The 23,101-nt window shown below is 39.6% G+C and overlaps 1 protein-coding gene across 1 annotated transcript; it reads right to left on the minus strand.

Annotated features, from left to right (window-relative positions):
* Positions 1 to 662: 662 nt before the first annotated feature.
* Positions 663 to 21,513, minus strand: oca2 (oculocutaneous albinism II). Its single transcript, XM_044014901.1, has 24 exons — positions 21,368 to 21,513; positions 18,572 to 18,823; positions 17,383 to 17,478; positions 15,775 to 15,972; positions 15,396 to 15,453; positions 14,887 to 14,959; positions 14,002 to 14,159; positions 13,778 to 13,860; positions 13,278 to 13,431; positions 12,546 to 12,617; positions 12,145 to 12,210; positions 11,787 to 11,843; positions 11,430 to 11,554; positions 11,112 to 11,250; positions 10,195 to 10,327; positions 8,917 to 9,064; positions 8,325 to 8,382; positions 8,118 to 8,226; positions 7,645 to 7,772; positions 7,046 to 7,105; positions 5,909 to 6,013; positions 5,495 to 5,588; positions 3,755 to 3,848; positions 663 to 1,513 (listed from the first exon to the last, which is right to left on the minus strand). The coding sequence occupies exons 2-24, from the start codon at positions 18,811 to 18,813 to the stop codon at positions 1,426 to 1,428; spliced, it is 2,538 nt and encodes an 845-aa protein (XP_043870836.1). The 5' UTR covers positions 18,814 to 18,823; positions 21,368 to 21,513; the 3' UTR covers positions 663 to 1,425.
* Between the last annotated feature and the right edge of the window lie 1,588 nt (positions 21,514 to 23,101).

Consider the following 23,101-nt stretch of genomic DNA (forward strand, 5'->3'; position numbering starts at 1 on the left):
AATACGGAAGATGCTGCCTTCAAGTGCACCTGGGAATTTCTTCTAAAAAATGAAACTAATGAAATAATTATTAATAATTAATTAACTTTCTTCATCAATGGACATGTTAGTTAACATAGTTTTTCACTCGGGTTACATACAGGAACATCTGTACCCAGTATGGAATAGAAGTACCCAAATCCCAATGGGCCGCACCACAGAAGGTGGCTGACATGACGGGGCCAAGGTGCTGGGACTTCAGCTTCCAGACTGACAAACAGGTCCTGGCTAACCAACCGGACATAGTGGTGGTAGACAAAGAGCAGAAGAAGGCGGGGGTGATAGATGTGGCCATACCAGCAGAGGCCAACATCAGAAAGAAGGAACATGAAAAGGTTGAAAAGTACCAAGGGTTGAAAGAACAGCTGGAGCAGCTGTGGAAGGTCAAGGCGAGAGTGGTGCCCATGGCAGTGACCCCCAGACTGGGGGAGTGGCTCCAACAGATACCAGGAACAACATCAGAAGCATTGATGCACTTATTGAAATCAAAAGATTTTCTTATATATTGTACAATATATAAATGTATTTTTTTTTTATTATTTAAAGTTAATTCATATTTACCTTCATAATTGTATTTAATTTCATTTTTAATTATCCATTTTATTCAAAAACAAACATCTGAAGAAGAAACAACACAAACTTTATTCATGTTCATCTTCGTCTGAAAGATTCAACCGTCAAACATGAAACATTCGTCACACATTACGTGATTATCATCCTTCATCCACGTCAATTTAATCAACAAGGTTACATCAGATCATCATGTACACAGTACAATCAAATATACACATCTATTTCATCTGTAGTTAAAGGGATAGTTCAGTGGTTTTTCATGATGCTCAGGCACAGTCAGAGCAGACAGTCATGTCTCACAGCTCAGTCGGTCCAGATTATGTGTCACTAACCATCAAACCACAATGGTGGGGTTATCTCTTAAAGAATCTTCTATTTTCTAATTAAACTGATTCACACTCATTCAGAAGTTTGTGAATGCGACAAAGAAACAGATAAAAACGGTTATAAAATCCCTTTCAATGGGTTCAGTGGTTTCTTCACGTTTAGTGAACACATGGTGATCAGTTTTGTGTCATAGATTTATGTCGACAGAAACGATTTGATTGTGACCAACACTGACACACTTTATAAATAGTTTATATAATTATATAATTCTTATAGTCAGTACAGGTGATAAAGAGGCGGTAGCACCAGGTGCAGTTACACAGTCAGGTCTGCACCTCCCATACTTTACATATATGGTTACAAAGCTTTAAATAGTGCCTTTACAGTCATGTGATCACACACATGCACACGCACACACACACGCGCACACACACACGCACACACACACACACACACACACACACACAGAGAGTCTCTTTGGAGTGATCACATGTTCCAGCCCAGGCCGATGTGTGTGGCGAGCAGGTAACACATGCCAATCATACACGTCATTATCATCATGGGGAATCCCAACCTGAGAGGACAAACACAAGAAGACACAACATGTCAACAAAAAACTATACAATCACAATAAAATCACATGTCGGAGGTCAGGAGAGAGGGGGCGCTGTAGGCACGTCACAGACGTAATTAAAGCTGTAAGCAGCTGGCGTGCTGCCAGAAGGTGGCGCTATGCCCTCACTCAGTTTTTATGTGCCGGGTCTCTTGTCTCACATGTGAAGTTTCAAGCAGATTGGTCAATGTATGGCAAAGTTAAAGGGCACTTCCTGTTTCGGACAGACAACTTCCTGTAGGGAGGTCATGGCTTGTACACTTGTTGAGGGTGGGTCTCTTGTTCTATATATAAAGTTTCAAGCAAAGTTCATGTCGAAAGTCGAAAGCAACTTACAAGGGCGTTGAGTACAACCTCCCAGGGGTGGAGTTGAACTTGCGACCATTATGACTTTTGCACACCAGGGTACCAGTCTTAACCACTGAGCTACCCCACCCCACGTCTCATGTGTTCAGGGTCTGTCTCTGGTCTCATGTGTTCTGGGTTGGTCTCTGGTCTCATGTGTTTGTGGTTGGTCTCTGGTCTCATGAACTTTTAAGCAGATTGGTCAATGTATGGCAAAGTTTTAGGTCACTTTTTGTTTTTTGGCAAATGTCAAAAATTCAGTAAAATTGCCATGGCCACGCCCCTTTTGAATAGGCCTTTTGGTAACTTTTCATCGTTGATGAGTCTCCTTCAAATTCACATGTTTTTTTTTTATGTTGGTACCATTATCACGCTCAGACGAGTTTGTTCAAGATGGACGCCAAATTCAAAATGGCTGACTTCCTGTTGAGTTGAGCTCATGGTCCTGATAGACTTTTTTGTTCATTTCGGGCTGTCACATGTTTCCACCAAGTTTTGAGAAATTTGAAGAAAAATAATTAATTCCAAGAATGTCTAATAATATAAAGAACAGACTTCATGCTTTTGTGTTTTCAAAGAAATAGAGTGAGGATTGTTTCTTGTAAATTAAAGAGAAAAATATGTGAAATAATATTATTATTATTATCAATATTAATATTTAAATCTGAATAATGTGCTTCTGTGAATGAGGTCTTTTTTAAAAAGTGTGTCCACATATGTAAACTAGAGTGAGACAGACAGACAGACAGACAGACTCATAAATATGTAACGTGTCCTCAGACACAGAGAGCAGAGCTGCAGATGGTTCTCTGTGTTTGGACCTGAGACAACGTGTCTGCTCTGAGGCCACTGTGTGACACACATCACTGATGACTGAGTGAACGAGTGAGCGAGTGAGTGACTGAGCGAGTGACTGAACGTATTCTGAATATATACAGTGCATGTATATATATACAGTATACATGTATATATATATATATATATATTTACAGATACATACGTATATATACATGTATATACATATACAGTATATAAACATATATATACATATACAGTATATAAACATGTATATATATATAATACAGTACACGTGTATACGTGTATATATGTATACACGTATACACAGTATGTATACACGTATACACAGTATGTATACATGTATATATATATGTATACGCATATACAGTATATATACATATATATACAGTGTATATATGTATATATACATGTACAGTATATAGGCTACATACAAGAACTAACAGAGACAACGTCCACATTCAATCAGTGCAGAGCTGCTCAGAGTCTCTCGCTGTCTCACTGTGATGGGCGGGGTCAGAGGAGCAACCATGTGACCCGGGTCCTGAATTTAATCACCTGATACAGACGACGCCTCGAGTCACAAACACTTCACCTCACCTGTGTCTGCAAGAGCAGCTGTGACCTTTGACCTCACAGACAATTACTGAGAGAGACTCAGCTGTAAACGACAGACTGTGAGTCTGACTGCTGTGTGATAAATCTGTGCGATCCCCTGATCACAGCTGATCACCTGATCAGATAAGGTAAAGCGATGCTGTATTGCTCTCTGCAGAAGGAAATCAATGCTCCTTATGTGTTAAAACAATAAGAGCTCTCAGAAGACATGAGTCTGAAGAAGAAGAGAAACTGTCGTCCCCAAAAATAACAACAATCTGGACTGAAGGAGTCGCCCCCTACTGGCAAAAAGGGGAACTCTAGTTGAATCATTTTGAATGTAAATAAGCTAAAATAAAAACAGGTACAGTTATGTTCTGTCTGTGTCTTAAACGTACACATTAACAGACGACTGTAACCACGACAACCAGGAGTCCAACTCACCTGAAAAACTCCATGAAGGAAAAACCGTATCCATGTTGTTCAGCGATTCCTGCACAGACCACGTTAGCGGAGGCTCCGATCAACGTCCCGTTCCCTGGACACACACACAAACAACAGATCAATACACTGATCAATACAGATGAACCCCTGTAATTCCCTGTTATAATAACATGAATCATGATTTTTCTTGTGTTTACAGTGTAAATATGTCAACAGTCAGTGTTTGTTTAAATTCATGTTTTACTGATGATGTTTTACACAGTCTGCATTGGAGATGTTCCGATTTTTTCCCTCCCGATACCGATTCCGATACTTGTGCTGTGGGTATTGGCCGATACAGAGTACCGATACCAATACCAGTGTGTTATTAAAAAAAAAAAATCATACTACGCCTGACTGTGATATGATTATCATTGGTGGTAAGGTTTAGCTCAGGTTAAACCCTCTGTAAAAAATGAACGAATACAGCAAATGGACACTATTTATTTTTACCAGTGATATGTTATTTCGTTTTTCAGCTTGTACGTTTGTTTTGACTCTGGTTCAAACAACACAGCACTGGCAGAGCTTCATGTTTCCATGACGACTGACCGGGAAAGGACGCGCGTGACATAATTTTTACATGACTCCAGATTGTTAAAATGAGTCTCTGAAGTAACGCTAAACTTTAAAAACAGAGGCATACATACGCAGGACACAGGTACGCTGGTTAGTTGTAGAGCTGCTCTTTTCGTTTAATAAACGGGCCGCTCCAGTTTGACTGTAGGCTCGCTAACGCAGCTACCAGCGCTAACGGAGCTAACTAGTAAATCCTACCAAACCGCCAACATGATGAGATAACGTTAGCTCCTTGTCTACAGGTGTCGGGTGATCAGTTCTTCTTCACACCTCTAAAACAGCACAGCGCAACTGTTTCAAGAGCGGCAAGAAGAACCGTGTCAGAGCTAACGGAGCTCTAATAAATTATGTGGTATCGGATCGGTGCATGGACTCCAGTACTTTAAATCTTTTTGAGTGAAAGCAGAATTATGTGAGCAAAAATTACTTTGGTAGAAGTTAAAGTCACTTTTTTATAATATTACTTGTAAACTTATGATATTTACTCTACTTAAGTATCAAAAGTCATTTTCTGATATAAAATGTACCTAAGCATACATAAATACAGACCATAAAACCAACTCTTCTTCTTCAGGTTTTATTTGGTAGTAACGAGTATTTTGTACTTTGTTACTTGTCCTTTATATAGCAAATGTCAGTTTTTGGACATCACAGGAAACCAAAGTGACACTCAGAGGACACAGTGTCCCAGTTATGAGTGGTACCTCTTAATTTTAGCGCCACCTGAAGGTGTAATTCCATGTCAAGATGGCTTCTGCTCTGAGCGTCAACACAGTCACAGCTGTGTGTTATAGACACGGTACTGCCCTCTGCTGATGGATCTGCTGTAATGCCCTGATATACTAACATTAATTATAATGTTTCTCAGTCTTTTGTCTGGATTTACACTTTTAATGTTAGAAAATAAAAAACAGTGACAGTGTGTGTGTGTGTTTGTGTGTGTGATGATAGTTTGAGGTCTCTCTGTCCTCAGAGACAGACAGAGACACAGCTGTGGTCTCACCTGGAGCAGATGATACAGTGAAGAAAACTAAAGCCTCTGGTGTCAATGAGGAAACTCTGAGGGGAGTTTCTGTCGTTAACCCAAAATAAAGACACACACACACACGCAGGCAAGTTTACCTCCCAGACAGGCTCCCATAGCCAAAGCAAAGATGAGAGGTTTGACTGGAAGGTTCACGTCTACATCTTGACTGAGGTTAATGAGAACTGGAATCTGCAAGAAATGGTAAATAATAATGATGAAAAAATACATAAATATAAAGAAACGTCAATATAAAGTGCAACGTCAGAGACGACAGAGCTGGGAGGAGCAAAGAACAATCAGTGAAAAAAAGAGTCTGTGATACATGTTCACGTCTTTATCTCACTGTTATAAAGTTCAAACTGATCTTTATAAACCACTCACTCTCCCACACCAAAGTCCATAGAGAAAATCAGTGATTTTAGATTCCTTTTGGAAAAGTCTGTCTAACACTGAGATAAAGACGTGATCATGTGACGTAGATATCGTAGACTTTATTAGATTCTTCTTACCATTGTTGCTGTGAAGGGAATGTTGTCAATAAGAGATGAAGCCAGAGCTGAGACCCACATCACCAGGATAATAGCTATGGCCAAACGCTGATCCTCTGGCACCGCCTAAGGAAGAGAAGAGAAGAGAAGAGAAGAGAAGAGAAGAGAAGAGAAGAGAAGAGAAGAGAAGAGAAGAGAAGAGAAGAGAAGAATCACATTGATGAACACATCGACGTCAGACTGACACTAATTCACTCAAACACACAACAGTTGAGGTCTGTTTGGGCTAGTGAGAAGAAGCAGTTTAAAGGTGGAACACACACACACACACACACACACACACACACACACACAAGTGGAATAACTCTCCTCCACCTGTCATGTATGATTACTGTATGTAGACAAATCAACAGTGCAAACACGTTGTGGCATTTCTATTACTGCTGTTATTCTTCTCTACCTGAGAAAGACAGGAGGACAAACACGGGAGAAACACGAGAGAAAGACAGGAGAAAGACAGGAGAAACACGGGAGAAACACAAGAGAAAGACAGGAGAAACACAGGAGAAACACGGGCGAAACACAGGAGAAACACGGGCGAAACACAGTGACAGTAGAAACCACTCACACAAACACTGACACCAGGTAATATAATTCAGAGCTGAACACACATATTAATATGCATGAAAAACAGAATCCTATCACCTGTGACTTATTATCAATGACTGCAACAGGCAAGAGTGTTAAAGGGATAGTTCAGGCTGTAGGTTAGCAAGACACATGAGGAGTTGTTGATCCACTGCTGCCTTGAATAAAAAGCTCACTCTCCCACACCAACGTCCATAGAGAAAATCAGTGATTTTAACATCACAGCACACAGGAGATGTTGATCCACTGTTGCCTCCATCACTAAATTCAAATGTCTTCATTTTGTCACTTCAGTGTTTGAAATCCTTGGTTCAGATTGACCTCAGTGACAAAAAGTGACCACACGAGGCAGCAGAGGACCAGCAGCTCCTGTGTCCTCATGAGCTAAAATCACTGATTTTCTCTATGGACTTTGGTGTGGGAGAGTGAGTGGTACAAAGTGACACAGGCACAAAATGTTATGTTTATTCTATGTCCCTTTAAGGCTATAAAACAGAGGAAGGAACTCACTTTGATGAGCAGAGCCGTCTGTTCACCAATGTAGTCGATGAGCTGCAGCTGAGCTAAAGCCTGAAACATGGAGAGCACATTCATATGTAAACAATAATAAACATGGAAAACCACAGTCCCTACTGTTCCATACATTTAACAAAGACTTAAACAGAGATTAGAACCTGAGACTCTTAATTTGGTCTAACAACACCATGTGACAAATACAAGTGGTTGTCAGTCATTACAGGGCATTCAGGTTAAAGATCACCGTGGTTTGTTTTAAAGGTGTGATTGCATATCATGACACTTTGAGCATCAGCAGAGAGTGTCACAGACTCAGTACTGCCCTCCACTGGTGGCTGTGGACATGTTGATATGTGAGGCAGAAACACAAGCAGTGTTTTGGCAACATAAGTTACACACTGGAGTTTTAAGGAAGTTGAATTATTTCAATTTAAATTAACAAAAAAATATTTTCTTCTTTTTACACCTTTGTTAGAGCGCCATCATGTGGTTGACTGGTCTAATAATTCCTCTGCTCGTAGTCTGATTTTTTCCCGCTCTTGGGTCCAGTTTTTATTTAAAAATAAGGATGAATATGAGGTGACGATAAATACCTCCATCAAAACAAAGAGGGCAGCAAAGAAGAGCAGCGTGGCCCATTCCACCCGGTGTAAGATGATCTCAAAGTCCTGGATGTCTGCGAGAACCAGGAGCCACAGAGCACCGAGGATCGCTATCCAGCCTGTGAGGAGGAGCAGGAGGAGCAGGAGGAGCAGGAGGAGAAGCAGGAAGAGAAGGAGGAAGAGAAGGAGGAAGAAGAAAAACACCATTATTATTATTGTTATTGTTGTTGTTATTATTATGGAGTTGTTCAGTGAGAGGTGTAATGCTGCCCTCTACAGTTAGAAGTTCTTCATCACAGGTTTTACTGTGACTGTGTGTTTAGTCTTTATCGTTGTAAAGAAATGTTCTTCTTTATTATTCATGGACACAAGAAGAAGAACAACAACATATATTATTTGCAGCTCAGTGTGTGTGTGTGTGTGTGATTTGGGCTCATTTGAAATGACAGTGCAGCTATTATTACCCAGATCCAGATGAATGCTGGGAATAAAGGAGTTGAGGAAGAACATGACAATGACCACGGCGAGAACGGAGACACACTTCACCAACAGGACTGTGTCTGTTATTCTGTGCTGTGGACGACACACACACACACACACATACACACGATTGAGTGGGAGGAAAAATGTTTTTTATTTAAACTTGAGGAGTGAGATAACATCATCTTTACCTTCTTCTGTAATTCCTGAATGTTTTGCTCCCAGTTTTTATCCTCCTGAGAAATTTGACTGTTGGACAAAACAACATTTTCATTTGTTTCATTCATAATATACAGAATAAAACTGTTAGTTATTTGGTTGTATTAGATGCTGACACATAATCAGCAGAAACAGTCTGAGACCGAGTGAAAACATGAATGAAAAGCAGATTTTAATCACTTCACAAAAAACTCAGCTAATAAAATCTCAGTCAGTTTAAGTCTCTGATATCTACGTCACACGTTCACGTCTTTATCTCACTGTGAGACAGACTTTTCCAACAGGAAAGTTTATAAACCACTCACTCTCCCACACCAAAGTCCATAGAGAAAATCAGTGAATTTAACATCACACACACAGGAGTTGTTGATCCACTGCTAAGTTCAAATGTCTTATTTTGTCAATTCGGCTTTTAAAATATTTTATTTTTACCACATGAGGCAGCAGTAGACCAGCAGTTTGTGTGTCCCCGCCAGCTAAAATCATTGATTTTCGCTATGAGGTTTGGTGTGGGAGAGTGTAAAATGAAGCAGACAGACAAGTTTTCTGTGTTTTTCTTTTCACCTTTGGAAGGTTTTCATCATCTTGCGGAGCAGATTCTCCAGGTTGAGGACTTTTTGCATCAGGAGACATTTCACAGCCGTCTCCTCACGACTGGCAGGATTGATGCGCTGAGCTGTTTGTCTCCAAACCAGGATCTCATGTTTGAGCTCTGCAGGAACAGGAGACACAGATATTATAGCACAGTGGAAGACTGAGACTCAGAGGCTCAAAATAGCTGGCAGCAGAGACCAAAAACTGATTTTAGCCACTTGTCTGTTTAAGTCTATGATATCTACGTCACATGATCACGTCTATATCTCACTGTTAGACAGACTTTTCCAACAGGAAACTGAAGTTTGTAAACCACTCACTCTCCCACACCAAACCACACAGGAGCTGCTGGTCTACTGCTGCCTCGTGTGGTCACTTTGTGTCACTGAGGTCAATAAAATATTTTAAAAGCCGAAGTGACAAAATAAGACATAAGACATAAGACAAGAACTTAGTGATGGAGGCAGCAGTGGATCAACATCTCCTGTGTGCTGTGATATTAAAATCACTGATTTTCTCTATGGACTTTGGTGTGGGAGAGTGAGTGGTTTACAAAGTCTGTCTAACAGTGAGATAAAGACAAGAATATGTGACGTAGATATCACAGACTTAAACTGATGGAGATTGTAGACTGTAGAGTGTGAGTCCCCTGCAGCGGCGCTCACAGCAGTCCGTTTTTGGTGGATATTCAGTAGAAAACACAGTGAAGCAGCAGTGAGTTACAGCCTGAGGATGTGGACACCTGGGCAGACACCAGTAGGTTCTTAGTCAGGTTGGTTGCTAGGCGACCTTAATAGGATCAAAGTGGCTCAGGAGAAAAAAGATTCCTGGGGAGGGAACCAGTGGGCGGAGCTTTGTGCTGAATGAGCAACTCTGGGTCAGTTTGGCAGGAGAGGAGGAAATTCCACAAAGTGGGATTTACAGATGAGCCATCGCCACGGTGACGAGCCGTGGCTGTGTTCACTGAGAGCAGAGCCACGTAAATCCTGACAAAGTCCCGTTGTTTAAATATCTGAAGTTCACTCAAACATGTCACGTAACATGATTTTTGCCAAAAGTGACAAATGAGGGAAAAAAATCCAAATCCTGTGAAGTTTAAACTCTTTTAAAAAATGTGAAATGATGTTTCTATAGCTTGTAGTATGAAATGAACTGAATTGACTTGTGGTAATAAATAAAAAGAATAAATATTATCTTAATTAAACATCAGCCTTTTTAAGGAAAGATAAAAAGACACGCGTTACTCACCAACTATTTCGATGGACTCTTTGTTGTAGAGCTTTTTGTTCCAGTAGAGCATCCGTAGGAAAGGGAAGGAAGTGAACAGCACCAGGCAAATGCCCAGGAACATGTAACCTGTGAAACTGGCAAAGTCTATTCCCTGTAAACCACAGTCAAGGTAAACAATATTACATTCATGTAACGTCAAACACCATCAACACAGACATGAACCACTGAAGATTAATGAAGATTTGTCCTTAAATGTTAAACTTTGAGTCTCAGAGATTAAAGTTTGAAGTTTTTAAAGTTCTGGTTCAGTGTGGATCTTCTTCCTGAATGAGTTCAGTGGTAAACTCTGATTCTGCTGAGTCATGGTTTCTGACAACGAAATGATACCAAACAGAGCAGGAGACGCCTAAAGGTCACTATAAAGGTCATCTGAACACACACACACACACACACTAAATGTCACAGTCAGTGATCAGGTGTCAGGTCACGCAGGCGGGAAAATGTCACGTCTTCTGGTGACGTAACATCACGACCTTCAGAGAATAAGAGTGAAGGTCACAAGGAAAACGTCTGTCTCTGTCCTCAGAGGACATGTCCACGTCTTTGTCTCACTGTTGTCTTTGTTTTCTTCAAGCCTTTGATTATTTTGTAAAAAAAAGCTCTTTGTGAAACCATCATTATTATCTTATTGTGTCATCATTTACACATTTTTTAAATATATATTGTATATTTTGTTACATTGTGTTTTTAGAGAGCTGTGAAGTGTTTTCTTATGTTCTTTTTTTCATCTTTATTAGTTTTATTCAACTTTATTTAAAAAAGAGAAAGACACAAGAAATGTCATTGTACTATCATGACAATAAAGATGATTCAGATTCAGAGTGAGATTAACGTGTGTGTGTGTGTGTGTGTGTGTGTGTGTTCCCAGTGCTTACTTCTCTGCGCAGACGCTGGTTGGACACGATGATGACGTTTGGTGGATCTCCGACAGCCGTGGCAGCTCCTCCGATGTTGGTGAAGATAACTTCTGCGATCAGGACGTGTCGAGGGTCCAGATTAAGAACCTCACATAACCTGTAACATCACACACACAAGCTCTTCAACTCAGATTATATTAAAACAAAGACAGAGAGAGTTTTATCAGCTTCGTGGAGACTGTGTGCGTGCGTGTGTGCGTGCGTGCGTGCGTGCGTGCGTGCGTGCGTGCATGCATGCGTGCGTGCGTGTGCATGTGAGTATGTGTGTGTGTGTACCTGATAGTGACAGGGGTGAAGAGCATCATTGTGGTCACGTTGTCCAGAAAAGCAGACAGAATGGCAGCGATGAGACACAGGATTATGATCATCGGCCAAACTCTTCCTCTGGACAACTGATAAGCCTGAAGACAGACAGAGGACACATGGGGACACACAGGGACACACAGGGACACAGTGTAAGAAAAACTCTTTGTCATTTAGGTCATAAGAAATAAAAGAAATAAAGAAATGTATAAACTTAAAGGCAGAAAAAGTTATAAATCCATGTAAAATGATGAATAAATCCATTAGAGACAGAAATGTATCTATAGATAAAATAATATATGATGAATAAATGAATTTCAGTTCACGCACCTTCACAGCACAATAATCAAAGAAGCCTGTGTCTGAGAAAATGGCCACGAGAACCATCTGAAGACAAAATAACACAAAACGATATACTCAAACACATTAACACAACATGTGACAAACGTCAGTTAAGAAGAGTCAGTATAGAGTAAATGAAGAGTCAGTGAAGAGTAAATGAAGAATCAGTGAAGAGTAAATGAAGAATCAGTGAAGAGTCATAATAGAGTAAATGAAGACTCAGTGAAGAGTCAGTATAGAGTAAATGAAGACTCAGTGAAGAGTAAATGAAGAGTCAGTAAAGAGTAAATGAAGAGTCAGTGAAGAGTAAATGAAGAGTAAGTGAAGAGTAAATGAAGAGTCTGACCATTCCAAAGAGAAGAGCCAGAGTCTCATAATCAATCCACTCGACCACAGTGACCAGACTGGGTCTCTGTGAGGAAACAAACACATTTACAAACATTTATCACATTTATAAATATTTATAAACGTTTATAAACATCTATAAACATTTATCACATTTATAAACATATTATCAAACATTCATCACACTCTGATCCATGAAACTTAACGTTATTAAAAGTCAAAGTTACATTTGTCAACATTTGTTAATAAATATTTGTTGTTTTTCCTCGAACATTAACTGAAGAAAAGGTAAAAACTGCATTGATTGAATACAACAATTGTTGATAAAAAAAATACATGATATTACCTTAAATAAATAGATAAAGATAAAATAAAAGTAGAGAAAACGAAGAAGAGACTCACGTCACCGATGACGGCCAGAGCAGCCAGAGCTGCCAAAGATCCCAACATGGCCGCCAGAGTGCGATGAACAATCTGAGGATTCAAAAACATAAACAGGTAAATGTTTTATATCTGAATAAAAAGAACATGAAAATGTAAATGTGTGTAGAAATCCAACATGTCAAACATACACATGTTTAAAGAGCTGCTTTTAAAATGAATCAATCATATACATAACATATATATATATATATGTACACATATATACATATGTACATATATATGTATACATATGTATATGCACATATAAGATTTTTGAGGTGTGGTTGTATGAGTTACTGATACATTATTTAATTTTTTTTTAATTACTATTATTATTTTATTTTTTATTTTTTTTACATTGTTTTTAACTTTTCCAACAGGAAGTTTGTAAACCACTCACTCGCCCACACCAAAGTCCATACAGAAAATCAGTGATTTTAGCTCACAGGGACACAGAGCTGCTGGTCTACTGCTGCCTCGTGTGGTCACTTTGTGTCACTGAGGTCAATCTGAACAAAGGATTTCAAACACTGAAGTCAGTCATTTGAACTTAGTGATGGAGACAGCAGTGGAGCCACAACTTCCGTGCGCTGTGATGTTAAAATCACTGATTTTCTCTATGGACTTTGGTGTGGGAGAGTGAGGGGTTTACAAAAACGTCATGTTCCATGTTTGGACACAGGCGTTTTGATCCTCAGTGACAGTTTTTACCTCAAAGATGATGAGAACATAAACTCCGGTCAGGATGATTCCAGCGATGGCCACCTGTGTCTCCACATTGACGTAGAGAGACTGATGAGTCATGGTTAACGGCACCACGTCGTTGTCTCGCAGAAAAGCCTGGACACTGATGACAACGGGGACACTGAGGAGACAAGAGACTGCGTTTACTGTTTGAAACTTCAGTATTCTCTCTGAGTGGAATCATTTATATGTTCGTTCATTCATTTCATTATAAATGTACATTATAAAAGATGGAGGCAGATTATCTACTGTGGTGGTAAAGTCAATTAAATTATATATTATGATGACATTAATGCAGAAATATACAAATAACTAAATGTAAAAATGTCCATCAAAATTTTTTTTTCATACATTTTTATTTCTGCTTATTTATCATTATATCTATTATATCTATATCTATATATACAGTATATATATATATACATATATGTATACATATATGTAAATATATGTACAAGTATATGTACCTGCTGAGCATCTCAAAGGTCTTGGTCAGTAGCATCTGGTCACTGCGTTCACTGTTTACAGGAATGGTCCAGTTATGAATCACCTGTTCTCACACACACACACACACACACAGCAGGTTAAATGTTTGATCTCTTCATTGATCACACATAGATTATTTGTATTATACTCAGGTGTTTGTGTGTGTGTGTGTGTGTGTGTGTGTGCGCGTGTTTGTGTGGTTCACCTGTTGTGTCCTCCTCCTCCTTGGCCCCGCCTGCTCCGTCTGCTCCACCTGGATCAGGATGAACTCCTGACTGTTGATGTCAATCATTCCTCCTGTGAAAGGCCCACCCACCTGCAGCTTCAGGAGAGCGTTGTCCCGAAAATCCGTCAGGTTCATCGCTGTTACACGTGAACACCGTCAAGGAAATAAACAAGTGTTTTTAACATTTGACCTCATAAAATTTGCGTCAGTTTAAGTCTCTGATATCTACGTCACATGTTCACGTTTTATCTCACTATTAGACAGACTTTTCCAACAGGAAACTGAAGTTTATAAACCACTCACTCTCCCACACCAATGTCCATAGAGAAAATCAGTGATTTTAACATTACAGCACACAGGAGTTGTTGATCCACTGCTACCTCCATTACTAAGTTCTAATGTCTTATTTTAATGAATTCTGCATTTGAAATATTTCATTAAGACTTAATTCAGTGACACAAAGTGACCACACAAGGCAGCAGTAGACCAGCAGCTCCTGTGTCCTCGCCAGCTAAAATCACTGATTTTCTCTATGAGGTTTGGTGTGGGGGAAAAGTGAAAGTGGGAAAGACAGCAAGTCTTTTTTCAGTGGATTAAATGTAAATCTGTTAATTTTAGTGTGAGAGAAGCTTCAGACAGACTCTTCCAACAGGAAACTGAAGTTTGTAAACCACTCACTCTCCCACACCAAAGTCCATAGAGAAAATCAGTGATTTTAGCTGGAGACACAGGAGCTGCTGGTCTACTGCTGCCTCGTGTGGTCTCTTTGTGCCACTGACAGCAATGATTTCAAACACTCCCTCTTGTTTCTAATAGTTAACAACAATCTTCATCATCTTCATCTTCATCAGTATAAAAGGATACAGTAAGAGTCAGTTGAGGAAACAGCAAACATGGTGTGTGGATTATCTCTGTCTGGATACATGCTGAAGAACAGCTGCAACCACACAAAACAAATTATTAGATTACACATTTAACACAGGAAATAATCTAAGTGTCAGAGCTATGAGAAACAAAAGTCAAAATAAAAGTCCAAACAAAAGCAAAAGTATGTTGACGAGTATCTCAGACGGAATCATGAAGTTTTTACTGATTTACAGATAAATTCAGGTGATTAAATAAATTACAGTTTTAAATATTCTATCCAAAAACAACATTATTATTATTATTATTATTGTTGTTGTTATTATTATTATTATTTATTATTGTTGTTGACTGACTTTATAAATGTAACTCTTGTGTATATTGTGTGTTTATCTTGTGTATATCTTGTGTAATTGTGTATATCTTGTGTTTATCTTGTGTATATCTTGTGTTTATCTTGTGTAATTCTTGTGAAATAATAATATTTTAATAATAACAATGTGACTTACACTGCACAGAACGACCACAGTGAAGATACAGGTGATTTTAGAGACTTTGAAGCAGGATCTGAAAAACAAAACACAAACACTTTATTTAAATTCAGCTTTAAAGGTAATAAAAAAGTGTCCTTTAATGTCCTGAAATAAAACTACACATATATGCTTTACTATTTTTAAATAAAACTACACTTATATATACTATTTTCAAGAAAGTAAAATAAACCTCATTTCTGGGAAATAACTTTCTCATATTTTAATCAGTTTAGTCTGTTTTTTGACCTGTTTTTCTTTGTTTTAAGCAGGTTTTAAATATTCTAACCACGCAGAATGTGTTTCAAGTCATTATTAGATGATTACAGTTTATTTGTGTTATTTGTCAGCGTCTCACCTCAGACTTGTGGTGAGTCTGAAGCTGAGGTTGAGGTTCTCCAGAGGGACGTTCTTGTCTGAGGAGCTGCTGCGGGACAGGGACAGACTGGTGACCTCACTGCCCAGACGGAAGCGTCTCTCCACGTCCAGAGAACTGTTGTCCCAGGATTCTTCTCCTCCAACAAAGTCAGAGTTATGAACGGTCATGTAGGTTATACTGGAAAACAAGAAGCACCGTCAATCATCTGGACACGGACAGACAGCTGTCTGTGCAGAAGTGTGACCTTTAATAACCTTTAATAACGTAAAATAAGCCTCTATAAAGAAAAAATATCTTTTTAAGCAAGTTTAACTGTAGAAAACTAATAAATAGAAGAAAAAAATACTACATTACATATTATATTTTACTTTAAACTTTCATTACTTTACTTTACTATTGCATCAGCCACCAGTTTCATTTTATTTTATTTCACAAATTTGTCCTATTTATATTATTATTCTATTTATTTTATATCGACACTGAAGAACTTCATTACTGGTAATAATCATTGTTACTTAACAACATGACAATAAAGGATCTTAAATCTTAAAATAGCTAAGTAAAATTCACTGTCACAGATTGTTATGCATGTGTAAATATAAGAAATACACACAAAATATATGGTATATATTCTTAAATTCAGCGTAATCAAGTAAAGGAAGAGTTATTTTAAATAAATATTTCTTACCTGTCTTATTTTGTACAATTTTGTCTTATTTACTGTCTTATTTATTGTAATAAATATAAAATATTTGTCTTGTTTGTGGTCGTTCAGGCTGTTTGTCTCTTCCGTGGACAGTGGACTAAAGGAGACAGCTGTGATGTGGTAATCGCAGTTTCATTACACAGTCATTTTAAACTCATGTTACACATCCAGATTTTCATTAAACCACACAGATGCTAACATGTCATTCTGATTTAATATGAAATATTAAATCCTGATGTTTAATCTCCGTTCTATTGAGACAGAGAAAGTAATATCCTGTCAGACAGTTTTAACCTGAATACGTCACATGATACTATCTGGAAATACTTTACACAAATACAGTTTTAATGCTATAAAAACTACAACAATGATCATGAGTGAATCAGAACTAACTGTTGTCCTGTTTACTAAATTAAATGTATTTAAATTTAACTGAAACACTAATATGACATTAAAGTTTAAGTGGAATCAAGTAATAACACTTTAAAAACATAATTTTTCTTTTCACTCACTCCTTACTTAGCCAGTTAGCTTCTTTTTTCTTTTCTTTTTTTTAGCTCTTAGCCCTTTAACACTAACAAGCTAACCTCAGTGTTTAGCTAACATGTAGTTTATTAACTTAAATATCAGTAAAGTTTAATAAATGTGTTTTTGTGTCTCATCTTTATTTACAGTAACATTATTGTCGCTCTAGCTAACACATGCTAACAGGCGAAGCTACATTTGGCTGTAGCCACTAAAGCTTACTAGCTTAATCTAAGGAGATGACACTTTTTATACATTCAACTAATATAAAAAATATGTAATGATGATGTAAATTATGTAATGATGTAATAATGAGGTAAATGATGACGTAAATGATGTAATGAACACAGACTCACCTGTCGTCCTGAGATAATCTGATCAGAGGTGACCTCTCAGTCAGATTAGCAGAGTTTGTTTTTCCTCTGAGAAAATTCACCACACTGAAGTTCTGTCTGTAAAAAGATTCAGTGAAAAACAACGTGTTAAACAAGAAGATTAAAAGACCCCAGGAATGACCCTCAGGTGTTTCATCAATCAAATCTGTCAGTCACTGCTAACCTGGTGACCTTTAACCTTTGTAACACACAGGTGAGTCAGACTCATCTGAGCAGCAGAAGAAATCAGACAAGAGCCTTTCAGTCTCTGCTGCACTACATCACCTGAGGCTCCTGCAGGGGGCGCCATCATCACCTGAGGCTTCTCTCATTTTGTCCTACTATGTTTTATTTTATATAAACATTTTGCTTTAGTTCAGAACTTTGGTTTAACAAATAAATAACATGATATTTTTCAAATGCCCACACTGAATTAACAAGTGTCTGCTGTAACTGTTGAACTGTAGAGAAAGAAGAATATCTATGATTTAAAAAAATATATATAATCTGATTATCACACAGACATAAGTGTTTGTTTTGTTTGTTTAGATTTTGCTCATAAAAGAACATGAATTCAGCAGCTATTAATTAACAAATTTATTATTATTATTAGTAGTAATAATATTAATACTAATAATAATAATAATAATAATAATAATAATAATAATAATAACAACAATAATAATAATCACCATCATCATCATAATAATGTCCCTCAGTTTATTTAAGAACCACGTCAGCTGACTGACTGTAAAAAAACCTCCACACTTTAATCCCAATGACGTCACAACCACAGGTTTGAGATTAGCAGACACTGTGTGTGTGTGTGTGTGTGTGTGTGTGTGTGTGTGTGCGTGTGTGTGTTTGTGTGTGTCCACATATGATCACATACATTCTCTGACAGATTTGCTCAGTCTGGTGAGTGGACTGAGATTCTGCACGTGTGATTCTGCACGTGTGATTCTGCACGTTTACTTTACTTTAGAGAGTCTGAGTTAATCTGTGAACCACAGCACGAGAGAGACTCACATGTCAAGACGTCACATGACCACTTACTCATGTTAACCTGTAAAAGTAAAATCACTGATTTTCTCTATGGACTTTGGTGTGGGAGAGTGAGTGGTTTACAAATGTCAGTTTCCCGTCTCACAGTGAGATAAAGACTTCATACCCGTCCTCTTGTCGCACAGGAACAAAGGTATCCGTGTGGAGGACGCACTGTCCTGAGGACAGACCCACAGACTGCTGCAGCTTCTGCGTCTCCATCCTCTCAGAGATTCCCTGCAGCAAACGCAGCTCGCCAAAGTTTCCCGCCACGGCCTCAGGTGACCTCAGGCTGCCACGCCCCTGGTGACCAGCGGCCGACGTCTGCGACATCTCCATCTCCAGATTACTTTTGTTCTCCAGGTACATGGTGAGACAGCTGCAGGAGATACAGACGCAGTGAGACAGCTGCAGGAGACACAGACACAGTGAGACAGCTGCAGGAGACACAGACACAGTGAGATAGCTGCAGGAGACACAGACACACAGACAGACACAGGAGACAGCTGAGACACAGATGCAGTGAGACAGCTGCAGGAGACACAGATGCAGTGAGACAGCTGCAGGGGACACAGTGAGACAGCTACAGGAGACACAGAAACAGTGAGACAGACAGTGAGACAGTGAGACAGCTGCAGGAGACACAGACACAGTGAGACACAGACAGTGAGACAGCTGCAGGAGACAGTGAGACAGCTGTAGGAGACACAGATGCAGTGAGACAACTGCAGGAGACAGTGAGACAGCTGCAGGAGACACAGACACACTGAGACAGACACAGTGAGACAGCTGCAGGAGACAGCTGCAGGAGACACAGATGCAGTGAGACAGCTGCAGGGGACACAGTGAGACAGCTACAGGAGACACAGATACAGTGAGATAGCTGCAGGAGACAGTGAGACAGCTACAGGAGACACAGTGAGACAGCTACAGGAGACACAGTGAGACAGCTGCAGGAGACATAGACAGAGTGAGACAGCTTCAGGAGACACAGTGAAACAGTTGCAGGAGACAGTGAGACAGTTGCAGGAGACACAGAGGCTTCACAGCTGCAGTACCTTCACTGTCCACCGTTTACATGTCTTCACAGACACCAGTTTACTTGGATTAATAATACAGATCATTTTTTGTGTCAAAAGTCGTTTGAAGTCTGAAAAGTGGTTCAATCGTCACGATCACGTTTGTCTGCGTCACAACTTTATTCTTTTTTCCCAGAAACATTTTATTAGTCACGTCATCGAGAACAAAAACCTCACAGACTCTGTCTTTAACATCACTGACATTCCTGTCCTCAGGCAGAGACAGAGACAGAGACAGAGACAGAGACAAGACAGAGACAGAGACAGAGACAGAGACAGAGACAGAGAGGACACAGGACACAGGACAGAGACAGAGCAGCATCACTTCTGTTTCCTTTTCTCCTCAGAGCAGGAGGTCAGAGGTCAGAGGACAAGGTCAGACAGCAGACATGAAGGCCTCGGCCTCATGACGTGGACGGATTATTGTTCACATGAAAAGCAACAGGAACTCACGTGTGACATGAGAACGATAACGAGGCTGAGATTAAAACAAGGAGTTCAACAGCTGATCCAACACACACACAGACGCACGCACACACACACACACACACACACACAGACCTTGACACACACACAGACACAGACGCACACACACACACACACACACACACAGACACACACGCTCTCACAGACACACACACACAGACACAGATGCACACAGACACACACACACTCACACACAGACACACACGCACACAGACGCACACACACACACAGACACACACACACACACACACACAGACACACACACACACAGCACAGACACACACACAGACACACACGCATACACACACACATGCAGACACAGATGCACACACACACAGACACACACACACACACAGACACACATGCACACATGTACACACGCACACATACACACACACACACGCACACACACGACACACACACACAGACACATGCACACAGACACACACACGCACACACACACACACACGCACACACAGACACACACACACACACAGACACACATGCACACACACACACACACACACACGCACACACAGACACACAGACACACACATGCACACAGACACACACACCACACACACGCACACACAGACACAGATGCACACACACACAGGGGTGAGTTCAGGGGCCTCGGGCTCTGCAGCAGCAGCAGTTGTGAGTGTAAATTCTAATCTGCTGTAAATTGACTCTAACTTTGTTTATAATCTCATCACACTGAAAAAATATAATCGTGAAAATAATATTATTATAATATTATTAATATTAATTAGTAAATAAACAAAGAAACTGAGGTTTGTAAAGCACTCACTCCCACACCAAACCTCATAGAGAAAATCAGTGATTTTAGCTGGTGGAGACACCGGAGCTGCTGGTCCTCTGCTGCCTCGTGTGGTCACTTGGTGTCACTGAATTAAGTCTAAGCGAAATACGTAATTAGTACGAATTAGTGATGGAGGCAGCAGTGTGTGGTGTGGCAGAGTGAGTTGTTTACAAAACTTCAGTTTAACACTGAGATAAAGACGAGATCATGAAGATATCAGAGACTTTTGTTGGGTGAAATCAGCCCCCCGTTAAATCTTGTTGTTCCGGCCCTGCTCAGATCAAACATCCATCACTGTTTCATCTGCCTCACGTTAACAACCTCGTCCAATTCCCCATGTGATGAGGAGAAAGCAGCGGTCTGTGTGCGAGCTGCCCGCGAGCCGCGTGTCATCACAAACACAAACTGTTTCTTCTCACATTATCCGTCCTCCTTCACACTCATTCACTCATTCACACACACTGTGACACTTTAATGATCATTAAATCATAAACACAGAAAACTCTCAGACTGGTGAAAGAAACATGAAACTGACCTGGTTTTATGATGAAGATGAGGATGAAGATGATACGGTTTGTGATGAAGATCCTGCAGTAAAATCCCTGACGTGTTACTGATGAAGTTGTTAATGTGATGAGTGAATCACAGAGATGATGATGATGATGAGGAGAAGGAAGGTTCTCCTCTCCTGTGCTTCCCAGGAAAAAGGAGGGAGATGATCCTGAGCACAGAGACTGAGCAGGAGCTGAGGAGCTGAGGAGGAGGGGGAGGAGGAGGAGGAGGGGCAGGTTCTTGTTCAAACACTTTTACGACATTTTTTACAGCCAAACTGTGACACATGTGACTAACGAGTGAAGTTTGTTTCTGTGTGAAAACATGATTTCATGCTGAAAACTAAAGACTCCTCGATGTTAACACGTCTTTCTCTCACTGTTGGACAGACAGATTTCCTCCGTGTCTCAGGCTCTGGCTTTTCTCTAAAACATGAAACGTGAGTGTCTTTCAGTTATACATTTTTAGATAAAGCAGTTTAATATGTGTTTTTTTCACAGGATTAAAATAATTTATTTAGACAGTGATTCTCTCTGACCTTTGAACTTTGACTAAATCTGTCCTGACCTTCTCACTGACTCCCACACTCTCTCTCTCACACACACACACACACACACACACACACACACACACACACACACTGACACTGTGAAGCAGAACAAATGTGAAGAATCAAATGTTCTGCTTTTCAAATTGAAAACAAACTTTACACAAAAGAACAAAGTTTCACTTTTTACTGCAAATGACAAGAAATGCCCACACACAGACACACACAGACATACACAGGCACACATATACACACACACACACACGTGTTATTATATAATTATTATAAAGAGTAAAATCAGAGACACATTCTTGGAGTCCTGAGGCCTCTCTTTGTCTGACCTCTGACCTCTGTACACCTTAACTCCGTGGAGTTCACTCGACCTTTGACATGGATTTAGATTAGGGGTCAAAGTCAGTGTCAGTCAGAGGTCATAGGTCACAGACACGGTCAATAAGAACAGAATTAACGAACGTTTGACACCCCTGATTTAGGCTGAGTGTGTTTAACGTGACAGCGCCCCCTGTCCACAGGCGTCAGGTCACCATGAGACGACAACGATTAAAGTCACGTGATCATCGAGTGATTTAAAGTCAGTGAAACAGGAAATAACCAGACTGAAATCATTATCAGCATCATTATATGAATGTTAACAAATGTAGAATTATGCAGATTATTAACACAATAATGAGGTTTAACTCTCTGCACCTGAAAATACCCTGTTTACATTTGTTATAGCTGAAGTTTTTATTTTTATAATCTAATTAGATTTTATTCTATGAGTGAGTGAGTGAGTGAGTGAGTGAGTGAGTGAACGAGTGACTTAGTGAGTGAGTGTGTGAGTGTCACCTGGTGTGTGGATGAAAGCTGCTGCTGACAGAACGACCAGAGGCTCTGACCACACACTGGTCTCATGTTCTCATTGTGTGTCTCAGACTCTCACTCACTCACCCCCCCCCAAACACACACACACACACATGAATGAATGACTTCACTCTCGTCAGGTTTTTGTTTTATCTGCTTCATTCTTCTAACGAGTAAAAAAAACGAAAATCATTGAAGTTATTGTGAATGAGATTAATGTGAATCTGATTAATGTGAATCAGATTAAAGTGAATGAGATGAATGTAAATCAGATTAATGTGAATGAGATTAATGTGAATGAGATTA

This window comes from Solea senegalensis, unplaced genomic scaffold (genome assembly GCF_019176455.1).
Source record: "Solea senegalensis isolate Sse05_10M unplaced genomic scaffold, IFAPA_SoseM_1 scf7180000012646, whole genome shotgun sequence".
NCBI classification, from domain to species: domain Eukaryota; kingdom Metazoa; phylum Chordata; class Actinopteri; order Pleuronectiformes; family Soleidae; genus Solea; species Solea senegalensis.